The sequence below is a fragment of the Lynx canadensis genome, chromosome C1 (genome assembly GCF_007474595.2).
Source record: "Lynx canadensis isolate LIC74 chromosome C1, mLynCan4.pri.v2, whole genome shotgun sequence".
NCBI lineage: Eukaryota > Metazoa > Chordata > Mammalia > Carnivora > Felidae > Lynx > Lynx canadensis.
This window is the reverse complement of record NC_044310.1, coordinates 217628548-217655670: the sequence shown is the minus strand read 5'-3', so window position 1 is coordinate 217655670 and position 27123 is coordinate 217628548. Positions and strand designations below refer to the sequence as shown.

The 27123-nt window shown below is 50.5% G+C and overlaps 1 protein-coding gene across 5 annotated transcripts in view; it reads left to right on the top strand.

Moving 5' to 3' along the window:
• COL6A3 (collagen type VI alpha 3 chain) overlaps nt 1-27123 on the top strand; it is an 80705-nt gene that overhangs the window by 33474 nt on the left and 20108 nt on the right. For all 5 annotated transcript variants that reach the window (XM_030325799.2, XM_030325800.2, XM_030325802.2 and 2 more), the window contains 27 exons: nt 1481-2086; nt 3686-4300; nt 5198-5797; nt 6601-6938; nt 8079-8157; nt 9262-9407; nt 10837-10929; nt 11574-11627; nt 12563-12634; nt 13579-13605; nt 13953-13997; nt 14118-14171; nt 14627-14689; nt 15555-15620; nt 15977-16030; nt 18184-18219; nt 18821-18883; nt 19708-19770; nt 21045-21107; nt 21834-21896; nt 23842-23892; nt 24094-24129; nt 24579-24641; nt 25498-25560; nt 26815-26847; nt 26932-26968; nt 27070-27081. In XM_030325799.2, the coding sequence (XP_030181659.1) occupies nt 1481-2086; nt 3686-4300; nt 5198-5797; nt 6601-6938; nt 8079-8157; nt 9262-9407; nt 10837-10929; nt 11574-11627; nt 12563-12634; nt 13579-13605; nt 13953-13997; nt 14118-14171; nt 14627-14689; nt 15555-15620; nt 15977-16030; nt 18184-18219; nt 18821-18883; nt 19708-19770; nt 21045-21107; nt 21834-21896; nt 23842-23892; nt 24094-24129; nt 24579-24641; nt 25498-25560; nt 26815-26847; nt 26932-26968; nt 27070-27081 (3495 nt within the window). The remainder of the gene's footprint in view (nt 1-1480; nt 2087-3685; nt 4301-5197; nt 5798-6600; nt 6939-8078; nt 8158-9261; nt 9408-10836; nt 10930-11573; nt 11628-12562; nt 12635-13578; nt 13606-13952; nt 13998-14117; nt 14172-14626; nt 14690-15554; nt 15621-15976; nt 16031-18183; nt 18220-18820; nt 18884-19707; nt 19771-21044; nt 21108-21833; nt 21897-23841; nt 23893-24093; nt 24130-24578; nt 24642-25497; nt 25561-26814; nt 26848-26931; nt 26969-27069; nt 27082-27123) is intronic.

The window sequence follows — 27123 nt, the reverse complement described above, 5'->3', positions numbered from 1 at the left end:
TCTATTTCATTGTTCCTGTGCCCCTTTTCTAGGCCTGGTTACAGTAAACTAGAAAACAGTGGGAGCCTGGCCACTGAAGGGGCACTAAGATGTGTCCGACCCCCTCAAAATACCCACTGAGTGCCTGCTTCCCCAGGGTACTCAGGTGGGGAGGCTCACAGTGGTGGAAAGCCAGCAGCATCCTTGTTCCCTGTGGTTTACATCCTACATGCCATCTGAAGCCTCATGGCATGGAGAGGGGGAAAAGGGAAAGGCAGGGGGGAACAGAAGGAAGCCAAGAATAGCAGAAGCAAGTGAGAGAAGAGTCAGATGTCAGATACGGTGCCCTTTGGGTGAATGAAGGAGGTGAGGGTGACTGACTGGTGTTGTTAAAAAGGGCCGGCGTTTCCTCGCTGGTGTCCAGGACAGAGTGCGGCAGGCCCCACAGGCCTCCGTGGAATGTTCTAAATGGTTTGTGATCAAATAAGTTTGGGAAACAGAGAGAGAGGTTCCCCCCTCTAATTGATGTGTTTTGCATATCTCCAATACAAGAATGACACGTTTCCAAAACTTATTTGGCTGCAGGGTCCTTTTATCTATGATGCCTCCTGAGGTACCAGTGTTCCCAAGAACGCACTTTGGAAATCTTGTCATAGTGCATATGCAACTTCTTTATTTTAAACACAAGCATATATGTCTATAGCGTGGCTGCTCTCCCACACTTCAAAATGAGTATTTTCTACCTTCACCTTCTTCCTTTCCCACGTCTTCTACACTCTTCTTCTTACCAGAACTTCTATCCATATCTCAGCCCTGACCTGTTCCCAGGTGAGCTGTCTCTGCCTCCAGGACACCTGCCCCTCCGAGCAACCCAAGGGCGCCATTCACCATTCTCTGTCCTGCCTCACTGGCTCCCCAATGAGGATGGGAAGGATGATTCCCTTTACAATATAAACATATCACTTTTTCTTCTTTCTTAAAAACTCTCTCTTGATGCCTGCTCCCCTCTCCAATAGTGCCTGAATCTTTTAAAAGAATCCTCTCAATCTTCACAATTCCTCTCTCAGCCCACCCCCATCTGTCATTCACTGTAGCCACTCCACAGAAAGCGCTCTTGTCAAGGTCTTTACATCTGGAAAACCCAATGGTCAATTCTCAGATGCCCTTCTGCTTGACCTAAGAGAACCCGATGCATGTCACAGTTAAGATCACCTCCTTCCTGAAACACCATCCCTGTTTGGTCCAGACATGGCTCTTGTGTATCTACTCTCTGCCTCCCTCAGAGTTTTTCTTCTTTATCCTTTTCTGGTTCTTCCTCTTCTCCCTGGCTTGTAATCACTGCAATGCCAGGACTAACTACCGGGACTGGTATTTTAGCTAGCCAGAATTAGGATACTTTTCCCATCAGGTGGTGATTCCATGACAGACTGGGAGGTGGTTCATGAACACTAAGAATTGGGTGCCAACAAACGTGAAACCCGTGGTAACATGTGATTTGCAGGTGTCGGAAACAAGAAGGATGTGGTCTTTCTCATCGATGGGTCCCAAAATGCTGGCCCTGAATTCCAGTACATCCGCACCCTCATCGAGAGGCTGGTTGACTACCTGGACGTGGGCTTCGACACGACTCGGGTGGCAGTCATCCAGTTCAGCGAGGACCCCAGAGTGGAATTTCTGCTGAATGCCCATTCCAGTAAGGATGAAGTACAGAATGCAGTGAGGCGGCTGAGGCCCAAAGGCGGGAGGCAGATCAACATTGGGGGTGCCCTGGAGTACGTGTCAAGGAATATCTTCAAGAGGCCACTGGGAAGCCGGATTGAAGAGGGTGTCCCTCAGTTCCTGGTCCTCATTTCTTCTGGGAAGTCTGATGACGAGGTAGACGATTCCGCGGCAGAGCTCAAGCAGTTTGGTGTGGCACCGTTTGCGGTCGCAAGGAATGCAGACCAGGAACAGTTGGTTAAGATCTCCCTGAGCCCCGAGTATGTGTTCTCGGTGAGCACCTTCCGGGAGCTGCCAAGCCTGGAGCAGAAACTGCTGACCCCCATCACAACCCTAACCTCAGAGCAGATACAGCGGATCCTAGCCAGCACTCGCTATCCTTCTCCAGGTAAGATGGGGTATTTATTGTTGCTCTCTGAGTATTTTTGATATAAAAAAATAACAGGTTCAAAGATCCATAGTACTCATGATAAGTTAAATTAAAATAAAGGGACACCTAATATTGAGCCAGTTATGTCAGTGGCTTGTTGCAAGGAGGGAGGATGCACATGACAGTGAACCACGGAGCATCTCAGTAGAGGGTGTTAGGTCTTAGGATAGGATCAGAGCCTGTGGTAGGCAATTTTGTGGGAGGCTTAAGGAAATACGATTTGGCCTGGATTGGATATTGTGAAGAAGTGGAAGTAATTCTATGATTTGGTATCTTTCTTCATCTTATGGCTAAAGCTGTAATTGGTGAAGAAGCAGTAGTCGTTCCTATTAGCAGGGAGGGCAGGTGTTTGGTTATTTTCGTCTTCTTTTTGTCAGTGTGGACCTATGACTCTGATGTTCTGTGAAATCTTTTGTGTTCTACAGGAGAACCCAAGGCCTGGCTCTGTGTGCTGGGCCAGCTTTTCTCTTTCTCAATGTAAATGGCTGAGTTCTATGACTTGCTCAGCTTTTGCTGTGCTGTGTTTCCATTACAAGTAGCCCTACGATTTATGAAGCAAAAGACAGGCCGAACTTGTTGAGTGGCAACATAGGACTAGTTGATAAAATAGCCTCCAAGAAGTACCTAGAATTCTAACTAAAAGGAAAACATGGCTCATCTTTCCCAGGACTTTTGGATTAGTTTTGTAGCTAAAAATAGACTCACGTAAAGAAAATAGGGGAATTAACAGTGAAAACAAAAAAAATTGTATAAATGCTAGGGATATGTGGGCAAGAAGAAATACCATGGATCAAACACCTGGGGAGCTGTTGTGGCACACTGGGAGACAGTTGGCATTCTCCGGGTGTCACTACCTAAGTGGTGGCCTTGGACAGAGAGGACTTTTGACCTTAGCTGGCTCCCTCTTCTTGTACACCAATGATGTTCTGGGAGATCTTGATCCCTTCTGGTAGTAACAGCTCATGATTTTGTAGATTCTGGTAATCCAGTTGCTAAATGCTGTTTACATTTTTAAAACTGGTTGTAACCCAGACTTCAAAGCCATAATTAAAATAGAGTAAACTTAGAAACTTTTGGAGAACTAAGAAGATTTTAAGAAGTGGAAATTGTTTTGGTGAAAAAAGCTCAATTTTTAATGAGGAGTTAAAAAAATTTAATGTTTATTTATTTTTGAGAGAGAGAGAGAGAGAGAGAGAGAGAGAGCAAGCAGGGGAGGGGCAGAGAGAGAGGGAGACACAGAAACCAAAGCAGGTTCCGGGTTCCAAACTGTCAGCACAGAGCCCGATGTGGGGCTTGAACTCATGAATCGAACTGTGAGATCATGACCCGAGGTGAAGTCGGATGCCTAACTGACTGAGCCACCCAGGTGCCCCTTAATGATTAATTTTAAAAAGCTCAAGAGATAAACACGTGTGCGTTAGCTTGTAACTTTAATGCTAGTTAACACTGTGCAAGATAGTGCAAGATAGTTCCGAGTTCAGAAACAAAAGCAGAAACAAAGCCAAAGAAACACCAGTCACATACTGAGTTTTCCTCTTCCTTTCCTTCTATCCACAGATGTTGAGAGTGATGCTGCAGACATTGTCTTCCTAATTGATAGCTCTGACAACGTCAGGCCAGATGGCATCGCGCATATTCGGGACTTTGTTAGCAGAATTGTTCGCAGACTCAACATTGGCCCCAACAAAGTGAGGATTGGGGTTGTACAGTTCAGCAATGAGGTCTTCCCAGAATTCTACCTGAAGACCCACAGATCCCAGGCCCCTGTGCTTGATGCAATACGTCGCCTGAGGTTCAAAGGGGGGTCCCCGCTGAATACTGGCAAAGCTCTGGAATTTGTGGCAAGAAATCTCTTTGTCAAGTCTGCTGGGAGCCGGATAGAAGATGGTGTACCCCAACACCTGGTTCTGTTTCTGGGTGGAAAATCCCAGGATGATATTTCCAGGTTTTCACAGGTGATTAGCTCCTCAGGGATTGTGAGTTTAGGGGTAGGAGACCGAAATGTTGACAGAACAGAGCTGCAGACCATCACCAATGACCCCAGACTGGTCTTCACGGTGCGAGAATTCAGAGACCTCCCCAACATAGAAGAAAAAATCATGAACTCTTTTGGACCTTCCGGGATCACACCTGCACCTCCAGGAGTGGACATACCGTCTCCCTCACGGCCAGGTATGACCTCTGGGACACATAACCACAGAATGTGACATCTGTTATTTTTTAATTGAAAAAAAAAAATGCAATTAGCATGTATTTTAATAGTTTTCTTCTGTTATGGTCGTTGCTGCATATAGTATTAGAAACTAAATCCTGGAAAAATGACTTAGTTGAAACTGTAGAAGGAAACATAACCCAGAAAGCATAGGGTCACTAATTCTTCCGTGAGGCTTCTATGAGGCTAGTTGTAGCCCCGCTGAAAGGTTCTATGGAGGTGCATTGAGGACTAACCACAGATTCACTGGCTCTCAGAATAGGACAGCATCTTTGAGGTTGGCCAATCCATACCCCTCTTTTACTCCAGTCTTCATTGTTTGATTATAATTAGGAAATTACCATCAAATGCCTTTCATTTTTGGCGGGCTTCTATGGAGCTCGTAGCATGCTGGCAGGCAGCCCTCCAAAGGTGTATAGGGTCTACTTCCTATTTCCAGTCTATTTCTCCCAGCCCTTTTTCGTTCTGCCTCTAGCATACCTCTCCCAACACCCGTCAGACACCATTGTTTATTTCTGACCAGAAGGATCATGTTTAGCGGCATTTCCTAAAACATCTGAGTTCATGGGCCGTTGAATCTGCCGTAATGCCCTTTTGCATGGGATAACCAGGACTCAGTTCTCAGTTTCCCTGAGTCCTCCTGCCTCCTAGCTTTTTGTTCAGATGACTTATCATTTATCTTCTTGTTTTGAGCATGATGGTGGCTGTGAATTTGGGCCCTGTAGAGGCATGGAATAAAACAAAGGTGTCTGCTGTGAACGAGTTATAAGAATGCCTTTTTCCAGTTAGTTTACACTTTGTGTATTTGTTCTGGATATGGAAACCAAATTTCTCATTTCCATTTTAACCGCTTTTAGAGAAAAAGAAAGCAGACGTTGTGTTCCTGTTGGACGGCTCCATCAATTTCAGGAGGGACAGTTTCCAGGAAGTGCTCCGTTTCGTGTCTGAAATTGTGGACACACTGTATGAGGGGGGCGACTCCATCCAAGTGGGGCTGGTCCAGTACAACTCTGACCCCACCGATGAGTTCTTCCTGAGGGACTTTACCACCAAGCAGCAGATTATCGACGCTATCAACAAAGTGGTCTACAAAGGGGGGAGACACGCAAACACCAAGGTGGGCCTCCAGCACCTGCGGCTGAATCATTTCGTGCCGGAGGCGGGCAGCCGCCTGGATCAGAGGGTCCCTCAGATAGCATTTGTGATCACGGGCGGGAAGTCGGTGGAGGATGCCCAGGAAGCCAGCCTGGCTCTCACCCAGAGAGGTGTCAAAGTGTTTGCCGTGGGCGTGAAGAACATCGACTCAGAGGAGATTGGGAAGATCGCATCCAACAGCGCCACGGCGTTCCGTGTGGGGAACGTCCAGGAGCTGTCTGAGCTGAGCGAGCAAGTTTTGGAAACTCTGCATGATGCGATGCATGAAACCTTATGTCCGGGTGTGACCGATGTTTCCAAAGGTAACCAATCCCCTTTAGGTACATTTTCATCCTGTCGTGCCAATGTGGAGCATCTGTTGAGAGGGAGAGAGAGAATCCCAAGCAGGCTCTGCACTATAAGCATGGAAAGCAGTGTGGGGCTTGAACCCAGGAACTATGGCATCGTGACCTGAGCTTAAGTCGGACACTTAGCCGACTGAGCCACTCAGGTGCCCCTGGACCTAGTTTAGATATTTAGATGCCCGCTGCTGGCCTGTGGATTCCTTGAGCCTTTGGCTGCTTCAGGCATTCTGCTTACCCAACGGTGTGGGTTGGCTCCTGGTAACCACTTAGCCCCTGTTATCGATAAGGATATCTTATCTTTCAGGGTAAGAGTGGAAGTCTGTATTTTCCTGATCTTATAAGATGTATTTCCCCCCTCTATTCTTGAGTTCCCCAAATTACTCAGACTTACCGATCCCTGTTTCTGTTTATAGGCTCCTTAGATCAACTATCTGAGTTCAGAGTATTTGAGCCTCAAGTGCATTTCATTTAAAGCACAATCTTGAGATGGATGTAAACACCTGCTGTAGAGCAGGCCAAAAGTGATGAACACTCCAGAAAAGCAAACACTTTAAAGTGGCCTACGCTTTCAGTTCCTAAGAGTCAGCACTGGTGTTCCCTGAGAGAGAGGCAGACTGAATGGCTTCTCAAAGCTCATACCTAGAGGATCTCATTTTGCCCTCGAGCGTGATGCCCGGTCCACGTCCCGGGGCTGTGCCTGTGTATTGGACCCATCTCGGCCGCCTCGACTTAGAGCTCACTGCCTCCTTTCCTTTTTGCAGTCTGTAATCTGGATGTGATTCTGGGGTTTGATGGGTCAAGGGATCAGAACGTATTTGTGACCCAGAAGGGCCTTGAGTCCAAGGTGGACACCATCTTGAATAGAATCAGCCAGATGCAAAGAATCAGCTGCACCGGCGGCCAGATGCCCACTGTGCGCGTGTCGGTGGTGGCCAACACGCCCTCGGGCCCCGTGGAGGCCTTTGACTTTGCCGAGTACCAGCCGGAGCTGTTTGAGAAGTTCCAGAACATGCGCAGCCAGCACCCCTACGTCCTCACTGCGGACACGCTGAAAGTCTATCAGAACAAGTTCAGACAGTCCTCGGCAGACAATGTAAAGGTGAGCGTGGGCTCCCCCCTTGTTCCAGGTTCCCATGCAGTTTCTGGACTGGTACTGGTCAGGAGGAGCACCTCCGTGTCCAGAAGCCCCTTAACCCCCAAGTGTTCTTCTAGAAGCGCTTTTCATGCGTGATGGGGTTGGTGGTGCCTGAACGTAAAAGTGCTTTATCGTCAACTGGTCATAAAAGTCCTAAATGTGATATCTGTCCCGTTTCAATCGTTTTACTTATGCTCTAAAAAAATCCTGCAAATCAGTAATTAAGCTTGATTGAGCTGAATTTACGATTAATTCCTGTTTGATTATTGTCCTACCCGTTGAGTACATCACGCTCTCTTCTCTCATTCTCTCTGCGTGTATGTGTACCTACATACAGATACATACATATATAGTGTGAATACGCACACACACACACACACACACACACACACACACAGCAGTAGTCTTCTAGAGCTGACAAGACATATTACTACAGAATGGGTGGCTTAAACAACAGAAATGTATTCTCCCAGTCCTGGAGGCTGGAAGTCTGAGATCAGTCTCTGCTGGGTTGGTTTCTTTGGAGGCCTCTCTCCTTGGCTTGCGGATGGCCACCTTCTCCTTCTGTCTCCATTCGGGCTTCCCTCTGTGTGTGTCTGTGTCCCAATCTCTCTTAGAAGGAGACCAGTCACATCGGATTAGAGACCACATGGTCCCAGTGGCCTCACTGAATTTAATGACGCTTTAAAAGCTCTATCACCAAATACAGTCATATTCTGAGGGACTGAAGTTTAGGGCTTCGACATACGACTTTTGGAGGGACATGGTTCAGCCCGTAGCGTGCACGCACGCACGCACACACACACACACACACACACATTTCTAGAAACTACATCACGTACATAGGAAAATGAGATGAATACTGTTTTTATTTTTATTGTAATTTTTTTTTTTAGTAAATCAAACACCACCATATACCCACTTCGCTTATCCCTCCTTTAGTGCATGGTATTAAAGAACCATGAGTGGGGGTGATTGTTTCTCAACGTTGGCCCCAGTCTCCTCAACTGTGGATGGAGGGTTTGAATGGGCCTATCTCCCCAACCCCCGGGAGGTCATTTCTTTGTAATTTTGGCTGGGGTTTGACACCTCTTTTACTTTTAGGTGGTCATTCATTTTACTGATGGGGTGGATGGAGATCTGGCTGATTTACAAAGGGCGTCTGAGGATCTCCGACAAGAAGGTGGGTCGTGGGCTTTCCAAACAGGAGAAGTTGGCCTGGGTGAGGCAGGGACACCACGCTGCCGGAGTCCTCTGGGGGACCGGGGGACTCCTCCTCGCAGCCTGGCCCTCTGTGGCCTCCCTGGGGCTACCGCGGTTCCCCTCGTGCCACAGTCGGCTTCCTCACCAAATCCTGACCCAGGACCCTCAGGCTCTCAGACTCATTCGGGTGGTAGAACGTCTTGAAAGCATGATGCTTTTGCAAAAGAACATGACTTCGTGATTACCGCTTGAAAACATTACAACTTAAAGCAGAAAATGCACTTTGCTCTAAAATAAACAATGAAACCACATCTTCCAGATTTAAGGTAACTAGACAGACAAGGATGCCTAGTATCAGATGTAATATCTGTTTATTTGGTTTGGAATCTGGTCGCACTGATTATCACAGAGTGAATGCCAACACCAGAGGCTCACAAAAAGCATAACTTATCCTAAGAGTGTTCTCTTTATTACTGGCTTTTCCTGAGCCAAGAGGACGAGATTGCTACTATCTGGTGTTGGGGGTGTGGTGTGGCAACTGTCCCCGAAGCACACCTGAGTTTTGTCAGAGTTGGAGAATCTACGTATGAATGCGTTTCATGGTGTCACTTCCTGTATTTCTGCTGATCAGTTTAGTTACTGACATTCCTTGAACAATTGCTAGAGAATTCCAAAGTTCCAGTATTTTAACTCTTCAGAGAAGCTAACTGGTTTGATTCAGCATGTTTTAGGTAAAGGTCACATTTTATACTGAAGTTTTCTTTAAGGAGTTTTTTAATGTTTATCTTTGAGAGAGAGCGAGAGAGCGAGAGAGTGCGAGTGAGCATGAGCAGGGGAGTGGCAGAGAGAGGGAGACACAGAATCCGAAGCAGGTTCCAGGCTCTGAGTTGTCAGCACAGAGCCCGACGCGGGGCTTGAACTCACGAACCGTGAGATCATGACCTGAGCCGAAGTTGGACGCTTCACCAACTGAGCCACCCAGGCACCCCTGAAGTTTTTCTTTTAAAAAAAAAGTTAGGAGGGAAAAGCCATGGTGGTTCTGGAATGCCCAGCTGAGCCGCACTGAATGTGCCTCCCCCTGCAGGTGTCCAAGCTCTGATCCTGGTGGGCCTTGAACGTGTAGCCAACTTGGAGCAGCTGATGCAGTTGGAGTTCGGGCGAGGTTTCATGTACAACAGGCCCCTGAGGCTTAACCTGCTGGACCTCGATTATGAACTGGCGGAGCAGCTCGTGAGTTTTTGTGTCTCTACACACAAAGCGGTCAAGACACCAATTTTTTCTGTCATTTAAGATCACGAAGGCATTTTTGTTTGTTTGTTTGTTTGTTTGCGAGGTGAATGGCAGAGGGGCCTTTTGGGTGGGTATTTCGGTTTATTTAATTCACTTGGGACCTGTCTTGTGGCCATCCCAGGCGTGAGTCCAGAACACGGAGGTGTCCAAGAGCTGGGAAAGCAGCGAGCTGGAAAATGGGTCTCTAGGCATGCTGGTGGTGTTACCTGACAGTTTCCTCTGCTCCCTTTCGTGAGAACCTTTCCGTTCATAAGATGGCTGGGAAGGCAAGACATCAGAGTGACTGTCCCCAAACAGGAAACTGTCCTCAGCATCCAAAAGTTACATGTGAAAATAAGACGATGCAGGAAAAGAAAGACTGTTTCTGGGCAGAGAGGCACCTCCCTTGTTTTCTCTCCTAATTTCCTTTGGAGCAAATAAAGGTGCCCTCATGAGGCATCCTAATGCTGAGGTTCAGCCTCTCTCGGCTGGAGGTGCTAGCCCTGGGGCCGGGAGTGGGTGGGCTTTTTGGGGGACGTGGGGCTGAGTGGTCAACTCGGAGATTGCTTTCTGGTGGCAACAGTGAGCTGGAGGATAAACTGACTGTTCCTTCTTCCCTCCTGCATTCTTCCTAGGGCTGGAATTGGGGTTTTATTTTTTTATTGGGTGGAAGGAGGTTGCGTTAGTTGATGCATCCAGGCCATGGAGGAAATGAAAACTCTAGGAAGCTCGCTGTGAGAAAGGTGTTTGAGCACCACGAGTTTAGCAGATGGAAATGTTGGTTGGGCATGCGCTTTCCCAATAAGGTCAGGGGTTAGGATGGGAAGGGAACGTCGAGGGTGTGTGATGAGTGTGGCCGCACTGGTGGCCCAGAGTGGCGGTGCTGGTGGCCAAGAGGCGGGGACCACTTGTGTGTCGGCCCCACACCGCGGCTGTTCCCAAGGTCTCCTCCCGGCTGGAGCCAGTCTGTGCTCTGACCATGGTCCTGAGGAAGGGTGTACGGATCTCCATTGTGGAACCGCATTCTGTCCCGGCCGTATGCAATTTATTTGTTAGGTCTTGCTCTTCGGGGTTTTAAAAATATGTAAGTTATGCTTAACATTTGAAATTTGGATACGTATGTTGGAAACTTTTAGAAATAAGGCCGAGCCTGCGGTGACACCGTGAGTATGGTCTGTGTTACTTTGGTTGCTGTCCGTGCTCCTACGTTGGTGGCTTCCCTCTGCCACCCTGACTGCTGAGCAGTCTTGGAGGAAATGCTCTGCGGGAAGAAGATCATCTCTCACCGTGAAATCCACGTACATCGATTTTGACCTTCACGGCGTATTTATGCTTTTTTTTTTTTTCCTAGGCATTTGTTCAGACTTGAACTTTCTTTTCCTTTTGGTAGGACAACATTGCTGAGAAAGCTTGCTGTGGAGTTCCCTGCAAATGCTCCGGGCAAAGGGGAGACCGTGGGCCCATTGGCAGCATCGGGCCAAAGGTAGGCTGGCTTTGCCCTTCTCTGACGTCTGGGACTAGATTTCAGGAGAGTCCGAAGGGGTGCAACATGAGGCCTGAGGGGTGCTGAATGCCTGCTGCCTTTTCTCTTTCCTTGGGGTGAGGGGGTCTGTTTATCATTTTATAAAATAATGTTAAAATCAGGGGCCCCTGGGTGGCTCAGTCGGTTGATTAATCGTCCGACTCTTGATCTCACGATTCTTGAGATCGAGCCCTGCATCGGGCTCTGCACTGACAATGCGGAGCCTGCTTGGAATTCTCTCTCTCCCTCTCTCTCTGCCCCTCCTCTGCTCTCTCCCTCTTTTAAGATAAATGCAGGTAAACTTAAAAAAATAATGTTAAGATTAGTGGGCATCACTGACTGGCATCCTCATTGTGGATGGTCAGCAGGGATTCTTAGTAGGTGTTTCTAAGTTACAGGAAACTGGCAGGATTTCTTGGTGGAGACGAGCCTTAAAGATTCTGATAAATTATGCTGTAACAATAAGAAGAAACCCCAATTCAAGGGGACACCTAAAGCCGTGCTACATGGTGGCATCGCTCTACCAAGAAAGGGGGGCAGGGCGATACTTGGAGAACAAATAAAACTATGAGCTTTAACTGAAGCATGAACTTACTCTGTTCTAGGGTATTCCCGGGGAAGATGGCTACCGAGGTTATCCTGGTGACGAGGGCGGACCCGTAAGTACAAGATGGCTTGTTCTTTAAGCTTTTATCGCCTCCTTGTTCCTCACTCATTGGGGTTGAATTGTGGGGCTCATAATCTGTTCCATTTCCAATGACTTTCCTACTGGGATAACATCAGTTTCTAACCTCCTTAGCAACTCCACTCAGATTTCTACACTGTGGAGAACAGTGTGACGTCCCCAACAGGACAGATGTGGACATGAAGTGCAGGGACTTTGCTGGTCTTATTTCAGAGGGAGAGACTTAATGGCTTCTGAGACTGGGGGCCACCGAGTGTGGCGTACATACCCAGCAGACCCAGACATCCAAGCAGAGAGGGGAGTGAGCCGGAGCAGGGGCGCCCGGGAAACCCAGCCAGGGTGGTCGTCGGGGTCATGCCCTTTAAGGGAGGTTTGCTGACTTGGGTCATCAGTAGCCAGGGGGTCCGGTTGGGGGTTTGAGAAGCAGTGCCTGGGACAGATGTGGTCCGAGAGGCTTTGAGACACTAGAAAGAAGCCCAGCCCTGGGACGGGGATACAGGGTCCATGGGGAGTGAGGTCACAGGGTCCCAGCTGGCAGTGCTGGGTGTCAGGCTGGCCCCCGGACCCACTGGAGAGCCGGGAACAAGGGACCATGCAGAGGAACTGTCAGGCCCGGGATTCTGTGGGCACCCGACACTCACGCACACCCAGGACCCAGTGACCTGCTCACCCTGGCACCCTTTTGAGCTGCAGACCCTCCCTGGTCCCTCCAGGGGCAGGAACTGCAGGTTCAAGGCCAGGCCCGGGCCGGGGGGTGCAGGAATGCTGGAGGCCCCACCGGGATGGAACAGCATCCCCGCCAGCCCAGCGAAATGCGCTTTCTAGGCCACACCCTCCCGGGGCTGCGCACTCAGAGGAGGCGTGGTGGCCCGGAGCTCCACCTTGTGACTGCCTTCGTTTCTCCCGCAGGGTGAACGGGGCCCTCCCGGCGTGAACGGCACTCAAGGTTTCCAGGGCTGCCCCGGGCAGAGAGGAATAAAGGTACCGTGTGCTGAGCCCTGCCTGAGCGTGGGGACCGCAGCACCAGGGCCCCGCAGGCAGAGGCTTTCAGTGGCGCGTGCAGAAGTGAGGCAGTTTCCCCAGATGCCTGGTGGGGAGGAAGGCCCCCGGGGCCTTTGTGTCGTCCATGTGCAGTGGCCTCGCATCGTGGCGGGAGGGCGCAGTCTGGCGGGTCCGCGGCACCGGCTGCGCCGGGAAGGGAGCCTGGGAATGAAGGAAGCGTTTTCTTTTTCTTTTTTACTTTATGTGTCTTTGTATTTTTTTTTGTATTTTTTTTAAATATGAAATTTATTGTCAAGTTGGTTTCCATACAACACCCAGTGCTCCTCCCGGCAGGTGCCCTCCTCGATGCCCATCACCCACCCTCCCCTCCCTCCCACCCCCCATGAAGGAGGCATTTTCTACGGCGTGTAGAGCAGCCAGGAAGGAGTCACAAGGACAGAGAACACGGGCCGGGGGCGGGGGGCAGCGGCTCCAGCCCCCGGGGCCCCCCAGAGGAGCCAGGGTGGTGTCCAGGCGGGGTGGGAGGAAGCAAGAGGGTGGCTCGTGCTGGAAAATTCCTTGTGTGGAACACTTGAATGTGCTTTCTCCTCTGTTTGCTGAGGTTTGAAAGCAGGTGCTGAAGGGAAAGGGCCAGCATGTGGCAAAGTCACAAAGGGGTCTTGTAGCCGGGTCCCTGGCTTTCAGGACCCACCCCTCCTGACCAAGGAGCCAAGAAGGCCACCTGCTCAGGGCCAGGGCAATTAGCCTCAGGATCCCCCACGGGATGGAGAGGGGACAAGGCAGACAGATGAATCCCCGGCACTGAATTTCAGACTCAGGGCTTTCAGGTGGGGTGGGCCCCTCCCTCCACCCCCTGCTGTTCTAGCCTCTTCTCTTTGGCCTTCAGGGAGGAGCTAATGTTTCCCCTTTCCTCTCCCTTCCAGGGCTCTCGCGGATTCCCAGGAGAGAAGGTACCTACGCTGGTTTTCGTTTTTGAAATTTATTTATTTATCTTCAAATTTTTTTGGTGATGTTTATTTAATTTTGAGAGAGAGCAAGAGCGAATGGGTTAGGAGCAGAGAGAGAGGGAGACACAGAACCCGAAGCAAGCTCCAGGCTCTGAGCTGTCAGCACAGAGCCTGATGCGGGGCTTGAACCCACGAACCGTGAGATCATGACCTGAGCCGAAGTCGGACACTCAACCGACTGAGCCACCTAGGCGCCCCTCGATTTTGAAATTCAAAGCGTTCCCCGTTTTGGTCATTTTTCCTTTACCGGATGGCTTTCTCCCCTCACCGTGTGTCTTGTTCCCGTGCAGGGTGAATTAGGAGAAATCGGGCTGGATGGTCTCAACGGCGAAGATGTAAGCAATTTCATACTCTTAAGTCCCAACCGTGTCCGGTCCCGAGCATCCCTGTGACTCATGCTTCAGTCTACGGTGGAAATTGTGCCAGGAGTGACGTTTTCTTGTTGTCTTTGACAGGGGGACAAAGGATTGCCCGGTTCTCCTGGAGAGAAAGGGAGTCCCGGCAGAAGGGTAAGTATGTTTCCATAGTGTTTCTGCTATGGAAAAACTAAAAACTTCTCACCTAAGAAAAATTTTTTTTATTCTTGTATGTAAAGACTGCTCCCTCCAGGCGGCCTTCCCTGATGTCCTCTGGGGGTGCTTCTGTGGTGTCTCCTGTGTCCTCTGTCCGTTGTGACAATTACATCGTATCTTTTAGTCTGAAGAGTATATCTCCTAGGGCAGGGACTGACTGTGTTCTGTTTAAATAAATCCCTGGTGCCTGGTCCAGAGTAGGTCCTAGTAAAGATTTGGGATTACCTGAACAAATTGGAAATATTTGGAAGTAGATTTACCTTCATGTAAACGAGTAAACGGGAGATACTCTTCTTTTTAAGATTTATAAACTGAAGAACGTGATTTTTAAGGGGGAGATACAAATTTGAAACATTATCTAATTTTTGTCTCTGCTGGTATTTTTTATTTAGGGTGACAAAGGACCCAAAGGGGACAAAGGGGAGAGGGGAGACGTTGGAATTCGAGGTGACCCGGTAAGGGAGCTTTCTCACGGACAGTTTGGGACCCAAGTCTGGAGAGGGGGGTCGTTGGGAAGTGAGTTGGGAGGAAGAGCTTTTAACCAGAGTTTTGAAATTGCTTTAGAATGTGTTGATAATGTACATGGCTTGTCCTCCTCCTACAGTTTTGGAGACACGTTTGCTCTCTAGCTGCAAAGATAATGTTTGCAAGGCCTGTCATACGAAGGCCTCAGGAATTTCCCTCAAAGGTGGTCTCAAGGCGCTTTAATCTAGCGGGGTCAGGTGCTCAGAAAAGTATCAGAGGTGACAAAATTGTAGGACCCTGAGGGGCCACGCCTTGGCCACATCCCCCATAGCCCACCCATCTCACTCTGACAGCCTGATCGTGGGGTCCCAAACCACTCTCAGCCCTGGGCAGTGGGCAGCGGTCCTTCCTCAACAGGGAGAATAGTGCCTCACCATCCCTCTTGCCTTGTTCTGGCCTGGAGGAGGGAGGCTGGCCGGGTGGGGAGGAGGGAAGCTGACCTGGTGGGGAGGAGGGAAGCTGGCCCAGGAGGAGGGAGGCTGGCCCAGGAGGAGGCAGGCTGGCCCAGGAGGAGGGAGGCTGGCCTGGGAGGAGGAAGGGAGGCTGGCGGGGCGGGGGGGGGGGGGAAGGGGGGCGGTAGGGAGGAGGGAAGCTGGCCCAGGAGGAGGGAGGCTGGCCCAGGAGGAGGGAAGCTGGCCCAGGAGGAGGGAGGCTGGCTCGGGAGGGGGTTGGCCTATAGGTTTTGTAGAGCCATAGACTGAGAAGGGTGGCAGACTCTTCTGTTTACCTAAGGTGAATTTGAAGTGCCTTTTTCTTGCACACGTGGCTCATGTCCCTGACCTGTGTTGTCTGCAGGGTGACTCAGGACGGGACAGTCAGCAGAGAGGGCCCAAAGGAGAAACCGGAGACATCGGCCCCATGGTACGGTGCTCTGCATCCCCGGACCCCCTTTGCCGAGGGCTCACCCCCAGCCACAGGGGCCACAGAAGTGGTCTTCACGGCTATGGGCACACGAGGTCGGGTGTGGACCGTGTGCCTGGGAAGGCAGTGTCCACCTGCTACCCAGAGGGGCTCCTTTTCTGCAGAATTTATGCCCCTTAGGTATTTACGGAAAGCGCTTCTCAGGCTTGTGCAGACGGCATGACCCCCGTCTAAGGGGTCCCACCAAGCATCCCCCGGCCTCTGCCGTGTGTACAAGCAACCCCCTTTCCCGTGGTCTCTGGCACAATATGCCAGAGTTGGATGAGAGTCTTATGCTGATTTTTTCTCCATGTCAGGGTCTCCCTGGGAGAGACGGGGTATCTGGAAGGCCTGGAGAAACCGGGAAGGACGTGAGTGCCTCTTGGGGCTCAGGGGGCTTTGTGGGGAGTCCTAGCAAGTGCCTCCTGAATCACCAACACGATCTGGGGCAGCGTTACTCAGCAACTTTTTACTTGGGGGCTTTGAGGGGGATTTCAAACATGTGGCTAGGCTCTGTCCCGCTAAATATTTAAAAAATCCAAACAGAAGCACAAACTCAGGAGGGAGTGAGGGAGTGAGGGGCAAGAAGGCTGATGGGTTGTATGCTTGTGGGTTTAGTCATTGTTTGTTGGTGCGGCTGTGATTCAAGCGACGACACCAGATTGTGTTTTCTAGTGAATCCCATCAGGCGGTTGCCTTTTCGAGACATTTCGCGAATGTCTGTTGCAGGAGAGCTCATTGCGTCCCTAATCTCTGAGTCCCCTCGAAGAGCTGCTAAGACCAAAGCTATGTGCACGACCCTTGGGAAACCCTTGGCAGCTCCCAGGGCCCCGGGGAACACAGAGCGTGGCTCCAGAGGGGGAAGAGGGTCCCTGCACGGGGGAGGAGTGGTCTGGAAGTTTGTAAGGCGTCAGGGGCAGTCAGGATGGCTGTGCTCACAAGCTGAGAGAGCAGAGCGGCAGCAGGCTGGGTCTGGGCAGCCAAAAATGGTACCTCCGCCGTTTCCCCAGCACCAGCCACGCGGTGAGGGATCCATCAGTGGCTGGACCCTCAGGGGGCTGTGCCCTGAGATGGGGGCTTTTGGAAGGGATGACTCTCACCCGTGATTACATGGTATGCTAGGGGCGTAAGTTTTAAAACTGTGCCTTTAGAATTCAGAGGAAAACAAAATTTGAAAACGCCATCTTAGAAGTTCTGAGTGTTACTGCGAGCGAACTGCAAACTGACCAATGAGGAAAGACCCCGCTGTTATAATGAGCCACCCACTCAGCGTGTGATGGAACCAAATCTTGTTTTCACGAAGTGACTTAAAATAGAGTCCTGCCTGCAGTTTGTTTTATTTCTGCGCGCAAGGTGGAGACCTCGGTTCACCCTTGATGGAGTCAAGGGCTCTTGTCCACGCTCTTCTTCCCTTGCGCTAGGGTGAGGCCTGGCCGGGGGCCTCCGGTTCCTTCCCTTAGGACCTCGCTGTGCCCGGCTCAGGCCAAGGTGAAACGTGTCCTTCCCACCGGGCCACCTCACGTCTCACACAGCCACACTGTGTGAGGCTGCCTCTGGCCTGAGCACTGCGTCACTGAGCACTTAGCCTCTGGTCGTACTCCTAGTTGTGCCCTTTGGGGGAGGCCAGGCACATTGTTACTCTGAAGGAGCCGCCTGGCCCGTCTCCTTCTCCACTTGTCCACGTGTCATCCGTAGAAGGAGGCCAAGGCCTTCTGTTAAAGAAGTTTCCACCACCGTGAATAATGTTAAAACAGTCACCCCAGAAGGTCTCTGGGCTGGCCCGTTGGGAGTAGAGAATGTCTTTCTTTGGTTGATGCCACAGATGGGCCAAGCCCCATGACAGAGCTGGTGCCTTACAGTGTCCAGAACACTAACCCTTCGCCTCACAAAGATACACCCAGGACCTTCATGCATTCCCGTCCCAAACCTTTCCGATGGAGAAGAAGCCATCACAGAATCGGAATGAAAGCATTGCTTATGCGATGGGCCCACATTTATTTGAATGAAGGGTCACCTCTGGAACATCGAGAAAGATGCTGCCAAGTCATGAGCCCAGACTAAGTACGGTTGGGCTTTTTAGGTTCACGTATGTGCACTCCCGATGCTTTACTTAGCTGAGTGTGTGTTATATTTGGCCAGGAGCGTTTGGAGAGTTTGGGACTCCCTTCCATTATAATTGACGTATTTCATTACTTCTGCCTGCAGTTAGGAAAATGGTTGAAAAACAGACAGGTTGACATTACCATTTTTACATCCTTTTTTGAAATTGGCTGGGATCGTGCAGCCAGAAGGAGTCATTATTTTGCTTGGCAGGTTGGAAGTAACTCTGAAAACTCCCATTTGGGTGGCTAACAGGGCAGCGTGGAAGCAAAACTTGGCGGAGAGGAGGGCAGGTGGAAGGGTGTCTCTCTTGAGTCTGCTCAGGGCCGGCCAGGCACATTGTCTGGCTCGTGGCGACTCATGTTGCAGAAAGCCCCGGGCTCCGTCCCCAGGCTCCCTCTCAGTTTGTGTGACTCCTCCACAGGGCGGCTTTGGCCGAAGGGGACCAGCGGGAGCTAAGGTAAGTCTCTAATTTGGTGCCTTTCTTCTGCCATCACACCATGACTCACCACGTGCTCTCAAAGGGCAAGAATGCAATCAGCCTGGGAGCCAAAAGCTTTGTCCCTCTGCCTTCAAGGCGTGGGCCTCAAACACCGGCCACCACCTTCTGTACCGACTCCGTGCATTTAGCCTCTTCAAACGACTTGTGAAACCTCGTGGCTGTGGGGACCAGGGGCAGAGACTGAGGGGAGGAATGGAGCAGGGGGCGTCCGGGCGTCCCTCGTCCCTAACGCGCCCGCTGACCCACTCGTCGGCCGGTCTCTGCGTCTTACTGTGTCTGTCTGCCCAGCTGTGCAAGGCAGGTTTGGATTCAAAAATCCTGATTTCACAACCATCCTGAGCAGAGGTGAGGCAGGTGTGGGGAACCATCGTAAGCGTGCAGAATGGCACTGGCTGTACGTGCTGAATGTCTCATCCTGGGGCCACTGCCCTGGCGGCCTCCACTCCCCTGTGGGGCTGCTCCCCTACCCCCTTTGTCCAGACGTGACTGTCGAATACACAGCTGACACTGGCCTCAACCACTCTGACCCCCGCCCCCTTCATCTTCTTTTGTTTCCAAGGGCAACAAGGGCGGCCCGGGCCAGCCGGGCTCCGTGGGAGAGCAGGGCACCCGAGGTGGACAGGTCAGTACTCCCAGCGCGGCCGTGCGCCTTGTGATGTTTGCCCAGGTGCTCCAGTATGTGTTTTTAAATTGTTCCGTGTGTTTATTTTTAAATGTTTATTTGTTTTGAGAGAGACAGAGACAGCACAAGCAGGGGAGGGGCAGAGGGAGCGGGCGAGAGATAGAATCCCAAACAGACTCCACGCTGTCAGCACGGAGCCTGACCCAGGGCTTGAACTCACGAAGCGTGAGATCGTGGCCTGAGCTGAAATCAAGAGTCAGATGCTCAACCGACCGAGCTCCCCAGGAGTCCCCAGATGGTTTTCAATTTGAATGAGGTGACAGCCAGTTTTATATAATCGAACCCAGAATTAACTACTGAAGAGTTCAGTGGCACATAATACATTCACAGTGTGGTACAGCCATTAGCTCTACATAGTTTGAAAACATTTTCATCATCCCCAGAGGAGCCCCCGAGCCCTTAGGCAGTCATTCCCGTATCCTCTCCTGCAGCTCCTGGAAACCACTGATTTCCTTTCTGTCTCTGGCCTGATTTGGGGCTCAAACTCACAAATCCTGAGAGCATGACCTGAGCTAAAATCAAGAGTCAGATGCTTAACCGACTGAGCCCTCCGGGCTCCTTGTATTTTTCTTAAGCTAACCTCCCCCTTAGTGTCCCGGGTTGGAGCTGCTGTTAACAGCTGAGACAGAAGCATGGTCTCTAGCGGTCTTTTTGGCCGGTGGGAGCGAGGCTCTGGGCTCTGTGCAAAGTGCAGGTGTCACCCCGACGTTCCTCATGGAACGCCACCTCAACGCAGCACTTATATTGGCCTTTTGCTTCTTCAGGGTCCACCTGGTCCCACGGGTCCCCCAGGCCTGATCGGTGAACAAGGCATTTCTGGGTCTCGGGTAAGTCCGCTTGATCCCACCCCTGTCTTTAGCTAAGCGGGAGCACGGCCCGCACAGGCTGAGGTCCTGCGGATGGTGTTATTGCAGGCAGACTTCTCCCTTCGCCTCCCCCCTGCCAGCACAGACCCCGGGTCAACCTGGGTCCTCACGGCGACTGGCCAGTTTGCCTGAGGAAGTAAGAGACCCTTTCTCTTGGTGCTCCAGGAGCTTCTGAATCCCAGTGCTGCTCCTTCCAAACATTGGCCAGCTGGGTGGTGAGGCCATCCTGCACTTCCAAAGCCTGAGGCTGGACCTTTGTAAACTCTAAATCTGCCCCAATTCTCGGCTTATGCCAAATTGCTTCATATGTGGCCCCTGGAGTTTGCCTTGTGGTTCGGTATTTGGTATAAGGCATTCCCCACCCTCAGGTTCAACACTGAAGCTGCTCCTTAAACTTGAACGACCACAGGCATGGACATGCATCTCGGGGCTCGGTGACCATGAGCAGAAATGAGTTAGCTGTGTGGGGCCCGGGTCCCCAGCACTGCACACTTGGTGTCTGTCCTGTCTGACATGCTGTTCAGGGAGCCACCCTGTCATGTGTTACAGAAAACAGTAATAACCGAAAAGTGGCAAAGAGCTGGCTTGTTGCTACAGAAATGGACAAAAAGGTGTTGCAACCAAGTAGGGACTTTGTGAGATCCCTTGTTGGCTTAGACATTCCTTTCCCGGTTCGCCGTCTGATAAATACCTATTTTCAAAGCTTTTGTGGGTTTTAGTCAACATTATTTAAGCTCTCATTAGTTAAGAGTCTAAGGTGGAGTGGGGGTGAGGTGAAACTCTTCTAATAGTCACCAATGACAAAGAGCTCCTACCACCTGTTTTTTGCACGTTCGTGTGGGTCATTTCTGGGCTCTGGAGGCTGCACCCCGTTTTAAGAGCTATGTTTCTTCATTATTTACTTACTCCCTCAGGGGATACGTGTACAGGATTCTGCACCTGTATAATCAGGTGTCACTGTGGAGGTGTGAAAAGGGAGAGGAAACAAAGTCCCACAAAATCTGGGTTCTTCTCTTCTAGTCAGGGGTTCGGGATACTAACTGCAACACGGGTTGGTTTGTGGAGGCTGGTTCCGAGCGGTCACACGGATGTGTTAGATTTGCACAAGCCGTGTCCGTGTGCATTTGGGTCTCCGGCACCGCACTTGGCACTGAGTGCTGCAGGGTGGGGGCCGAGTGCAGGGCCTCTGGCTGGAGGGTGAATATTTCATTGACATGCTCCTCTCCCTGCTCCAGGGAAGCGGAGGGACTGCGGGTGCTCCTGGAGAACGTGGCAGAGTCGGTCCCCTGGGAAGAAAGGTTTGTCTTAACCAAAGTAGAGCTCATTTCCTGAGGTCAGGGCCCAGCCATACCCTCTGTGGCCTTCCCCTCATCTGTCCGTGTGCTCACCTGCTTAGTCTGCATCCTGCCTCCCCAGCTGCCAGCCCGGCTTGGCCAGTGGGATCCCTGTCCTGTCCCACCTGAAGGGAACTCACGGGCTAGACTCAGCGGGTTGGCTTTCTTGTGGCCAGAACCTGCCAGCAGCTGGTGGATTCCCTGATCTGTTCGTGCCTGTGTATGTGACGGGAGTTTGGCCTCCTTGGAGTCATCAGAGCGGATGGGAGGCACTTAGCACAGCCCCAGTGTTGCATTGAACGCACATTCTTTAAACACTGGCGCCGCAAGCACGGAGCTCTGCTGGCCATATTTAGCTAATCCAAGAGGCCCAGCTCCCCGACTCTTTTGGATAACAGCAGCTTGTCATACGAAGACTGTCTGAGAACCGCCTTTCCATAAGCCTTAAGAAAAAACACAATTTATCAGAACGGGCCTCAAAGGGCAGCCTTTTCTCAGTAAAGGAAATGTGTTCGTGTGAATCCACGGTTGTCTCTCGGTCTCTTGGTGGTGGTGGGGGGTTCCCCTGGCGTAGTCAACACCCGCTGACTTTACCTTACCGCCGGCATCACGCAGAACAGAAATTGCTTGGAATCATGTTTTAAATGGTCTCAGCCCCACAGCTGTCTCAGCCTTGTTTCTCGCGTGTAGGGCGAGCCTGGAGAGCCGGGACCAAAGGGAGGTGTCGGAAGCCGGGGCCCCCGAGGGGAGACGGTAAGATCAGGATGTGCTGTGGCCAATCCTTTGCTGGAAGGTGCGAGGCAGGGGGAGATGGGGCCTTTCTCTGGGCTAGCCTTTCTCGTTGCAGATTGGGTTGGTCCTAAACAGGTAACTGGATAGTTGCCCCTTGTGTCCTTGGGGATATGACCGAATGCAGTGAGACTGACTGCTTATAAATAGCAAATCAATTTCCAAATAAGTTTCGTTACATCGGGGAAGAGTGGGGAAAGACATTTTTTTCTTGTGTTTTTCCTGGTAAGTGAATGTGGGGACTCACTGAAGCTTGAACCACCTTCATCATCGTCCTGCAAATGGTTTGTGACCATGACTAGATGGAGTTTTTCTGCAGAGAAATAAATGTCCTTTGGTTAAAATGGAATCATATCTGATCAGGTCTCAATGCAGATTGAAACTGTTTCCTTTGGATGAGACATCCTAGGAATAGAAGTTATTACCTTGATAACTCATTTTTTAAAATATTACCTAAAGACAATCTGACTGCTCACGAACGATACTTTTTCATTTTTTTTTTAATTTTTTTTCAACGTTTATTTATTTTTGGGACAGAGAGAGACAGAGCATGAACGGGGGAGGGGCAGAGAGAGAGGGAGACACAGAATCGGAAACAGGCTCCAGGCTCTGAGCCGTCAGCCCAGAGCCCGATGCGGGGCTCGAACTCACTGACCGCGAGATCGTGACCTGAGCCGAAGTCGGCCGCTTAACCGACTGCGCCACCCAGGCACCCCAAGGTGCCCCCTTGAAAAAAAATTTTTTTTTTTTCAACGTTTATTTATTTTTGGGACAGAGAGAGACAGAGCATGAACGGGGGAGGGGCCGAGAGAGAGACACAGAATCGGAAACAGGCTCCAGGCTCCGAGCCATCAGCCCAGAGCCCGACGCGGGGCTCGAACTCACGGACCGCGAGATCGTGACCTGGCTGAAGTCGGACGCTTAACCGACTGCGCCACCCAGGCGCCCCACGATACTTTTTTAATACACACTTCTGTACAGGGCAAAGAAATCTATAGACTGTTTTAAGAAAGTTTTGAGAACCCGGTTGATCTGATTTATAATCCCAAACTTTAAAATATTTTTTTTGTGTGTGTGTATGTAACCTCTCTGCAGAAAACTGAAGTTTGAAGGATCCGTTTCTGTTACTTTCAGTTTCAGAAGCAGAGGGGGAAAAATTAGGCTTTAAAATCTGTTCAGACCAGAAGGAAATCTCTTGATGGTGTGTCCATAAATTTGGGGGCAATGGCTCTTTAGCTGTTGATGTTTGCTTAAAACTTTAAATTAACTAAATAGCATGTTCTGCATATGTTTTAGAGATATCAGTGTATGTATTTCACACATATTGTTCTGATTCTTTTGAAATAGTCAATGGAGTGCAGTTCTGAAAGTCTCCTGCGAGGGTGTGATGGGACAGATTGGAGAGCATGGGGGGGGGTGTTTGGAAAGAAGGCAGTCCAGTGGCATGACCTGGAAGGAGGGGGGGGGGAGCCACGGGGGGAGAGGAGAGAAGGTCTGAGCGCAGGAGACTCAGGAGGGCGTGAGAGACTGAGTCCTGCGTTCCTGCTAGAATCAAAGAGTCAAGGATGCACTTTGGCAAGGTGACTTTTGGGAGTCCTTTCTGCTCTAAGAGTCTCAGAGATTCCGCGGGCCTTTGATTCCACACCCAAGTGCTGTCTTTCCCGGTGGCTGTCAGATGTTCTTTTTATTGGTGGCACAGCGGCACCATTTTCCCGAAGGAGTCCATGAAGCCCACTTACTTGCAGACGGCTATCTGGTTTACACCTGGAGGATGGGGTGGGAGCAGGAACACTTCCTTGATCTGGGAACCCTTCAGGGACCCAACGACCCTGTGCTCCGGGCTCTAGACAGAGTGGTTGTGGGGTGCCCAGCATGGCGGCCTGCAGTAATGCTCCCTTTCCACCCCCAGGGCGATGATGGCAGAGATGGGGTTGGCGGTGAAGGACGCAAAGGCAGAAAAGTGCGTATCTGCTGAGGATTCCTGAGCTTCTGGTGTCTTGTGTCTTTAGAGAAGTATTTCTCAAAATTTTCTTGGGATATCATGAGTTTTTTTTTTTGTCTTGGTGACTCCGTGGATGTATTTGTTTCTGCTCAAGAATAATTTCTTTTAGATGCAGGTAAATTAGGACCCAAAACTGAGTTATTTATTTGTCTCTTACAGGGAGAAAGAGGATTCCCTGGATACCCTGGTCCAAAGGTAAATAAATATTCCCCTGGTGGTGAAACGTCACCATTTTGGGGGGCTGCGTCTGGCATGTTCATGGGCTGAAAATCGGAATATTGTGGTGTTAGTGTGGGGTCAGCCGCTTACGAAGGCCCCGCCCTCTCTGAGATACTCCCTCACCCGTTAAGTGGAGGTGACAGTGGACAGCGTACTTGCCTTGGGCCTCGCGAGGGTTGGATCATGACATGGCAATCACACACTTTGTAAACTTGACGTGCTCTGATCTGTATGACATCGTCATCATGGGGGCGGTAAACTAAGGCTGCATCTGTGGAGGACACAGACGTACTAGTAACCCAGTGGAATGTAAACCAGAGTTAGCCATTGGGCTGCCCTGGGGAGTGTGGTCCAGATGCCCGGGGGCCCTCCGCTGGACCCTCCGTTTCAGAACTTAATGTGCCTCTTCCTGGCTCTCTTTGCAGGGTGCCCCTGGCGAGCCCGGGACGGATGGAGGACCAGGACCCAAAGGCATCAGGGGCCGAAGGGTGAGTCTGCCCTCACCTGGCTGCAGGTGGGGCATGAGAACACGTGTGGTGAACATCCTCCTTCTTCCCCGGCAACCTGGCTGGTGGCATGTGGGGTACAAGGAAAGGAGTCCTAGGCCCCAGGCCAGCATCCTCAGGACCCCTTGTGGTTGTCTGCACTGCCTTCTTCAGCCGTGCTGCCCTTACGGGGAGGCCCCGGGAGCCCTTCTGCTAACACATCTCAAGGATCACCAGACCCCGCGCTCCCCGCCTCCAAGGCATAACAGTCCTCTTCCTGAAGCTGCTTTTGGCTCCAAATGACTGTCTTCAGTGGATGTTTACTCATCCTCTTAAGATTGCACCGAGTCCTGAATTAGCATGTCGCCGTCTCGATGTGGGAAACGGTTATTTTTAGCTTGAAATATAGTTAAAATCGTCATATGATCCTGTTAATTTGCTCAGTGGAGACAAACTGCATCATTTACTTTTCCAGGTGGTTTTACCACGTTGGATTGGTTATCTGCACCGAGCGCTGGTCTCACTGATTGCCGTTTATTGCATTCTTGCACATCCGTGGATCGTCTTTTTTTTTTTTTAATTTTTATTTAAAAATTTTTTGACGTTTATTTTATTTTTGAAAGAGAGAGAGAAAGAGAAGGGGGGGAGGGGCAGAGAAGGAGGGAGACAGAATCCGAAGCGGGCTCCGGGCTCTGAGCTGTCAGCACAGAGCCCGATGCGGGGCTTGAACTGACGAACTGTAAGATCGTGACCTGAGCCGAAGTCAGGCGTTTAACTGAGCCCGCCAGGCGCCCCTCCATGGATAGTCTTCTTAATCGTTCTTGGGCAAGCATCTCACTGTTTGTTCTGCCTTTTCTAGGGAAATTCAGGACCTCCAGGGGCAATTGGGCAGAAGGGGGACCCTGGCTACCCAGGACCATCTGTAAGTACCCACCCACCCAGTTCCAGTCCAGCCATGGGCTGGAAGCTTTACATGTGTCCCTTTGTAAACTTCCTACAGCCTCCCAGAAAAGACGTGCTGCATTTTTGTTGTCGTTGATTTTTTTTTTTTATAAACCACTTTTCTTTTGATGTCACAATGGAGAAAAGAGCTTTTGAATTTGAGACTAACCAGAAACGTTCCAAAGAAGTTTCTTGTGGAACCTTGTGGTCTAGGGTATATTGTAATTTGCCTTTATAATTTCCTGGGGTAGGTTTGAGGTTTGTGTCCAGGACAAAAAAAAAAAAAAAGAGAGAGAGAGAGAGAGAGAAGACAAGTTCTAATACCTCTTGGTTGCATCTTGTAGAAATAGTATAATTTATGTCAGACGTCGGTTTGTGAACTATTTCCTGTGGTCTATAAAATCCCCAAGACAGCTTCTGATTTATGGTTTAAAACCCACGAGTGCTGGGCCACCTGGGGCCAAGAGGGCGACCTTCTGCAGCTTTTCCCTTGCATTTCTTCATTATGAATATCTTCGTTTCCTTACTTGCATTTCTCCCTATATTGTCTCCCTACGTTAAATTTCATGAGGTTCAAAGAATGATGGACAATCACTCGTATAAGGAAAGGTGGAGGGATTAGGCTGGTCAGACTTGGGTAAAGGCTAAGTCAGCTGATTTCTGCCTTTAAGAAAGTGAAGCATTTAACGGAGAAAGTTAAGGCAGTCTGTAGTCTTGTGGAAACGCACCTGACTGGCCCAGGAGACAACTGCTTGGCTGTCAGGGCGGCTGTGTATTGTGATAAGACCCTGAGAGCAGCCATGGGTCTGTCCTTGGACCTCCTCTGGGGTGGTATCCAGCCAGTGTGCTTTAGATCTGGAGCTGAGGCTTAGCTAAGTGACGCGTCGCTGTCCCTTCTGTGAACAGGAGATACTAAGATCGCAGGTGGAAAGAAAGCTCTACTCTCAGGAGAAGTCATGTTTAGACTCGAGCCCAGATGTGTGATCCCTTTGATTTGTCACAACCTTCCAGGTTTTCAGGGTGTGGAGCTTTTTATTTTGCAGGGGAAACACTTCTGTCCTCAAAGTTTTCCCCTCTCTTTTGTTCCTTGAGCAGTAAAGTCAGATTTACAGGGAGAGCCTGAAAATGGTCAAGGGCAGCCCAGACCCACCTTTGCTCCCTCAGCCGTGTTTCTGTCACGTTGCTGGTCCCGCGCATCTGTGGTGCTTCTCACCCTCTCCTTCTCGTTCCACAGGGTCCCAAGGGCAACAGAGGTGACTCCATGGATGTAAGTTGCATGTGTGTAACACCAGTTGTTGAGCCGTAAGCCTCTTGTCCGCCCCCCTCACGCTTCTTTCCTTTCTTTTTAAAGCAATGCGCCCTTGTCCAAAGCATCAAAGATAAATGTCGTAAGTACATGATCTTTGCTGTCTGTGACGCACGTCTGCTCTCGTGTTTGAAATGCTCATGCGGTACCTGTGTTTCACTCCTCTCTCTGTTTCTTTTCTAGCTTGCTGCTACGGTAAGTTGACTTCAGCCATCTGACTTTCTCCTGCGGGAAGAA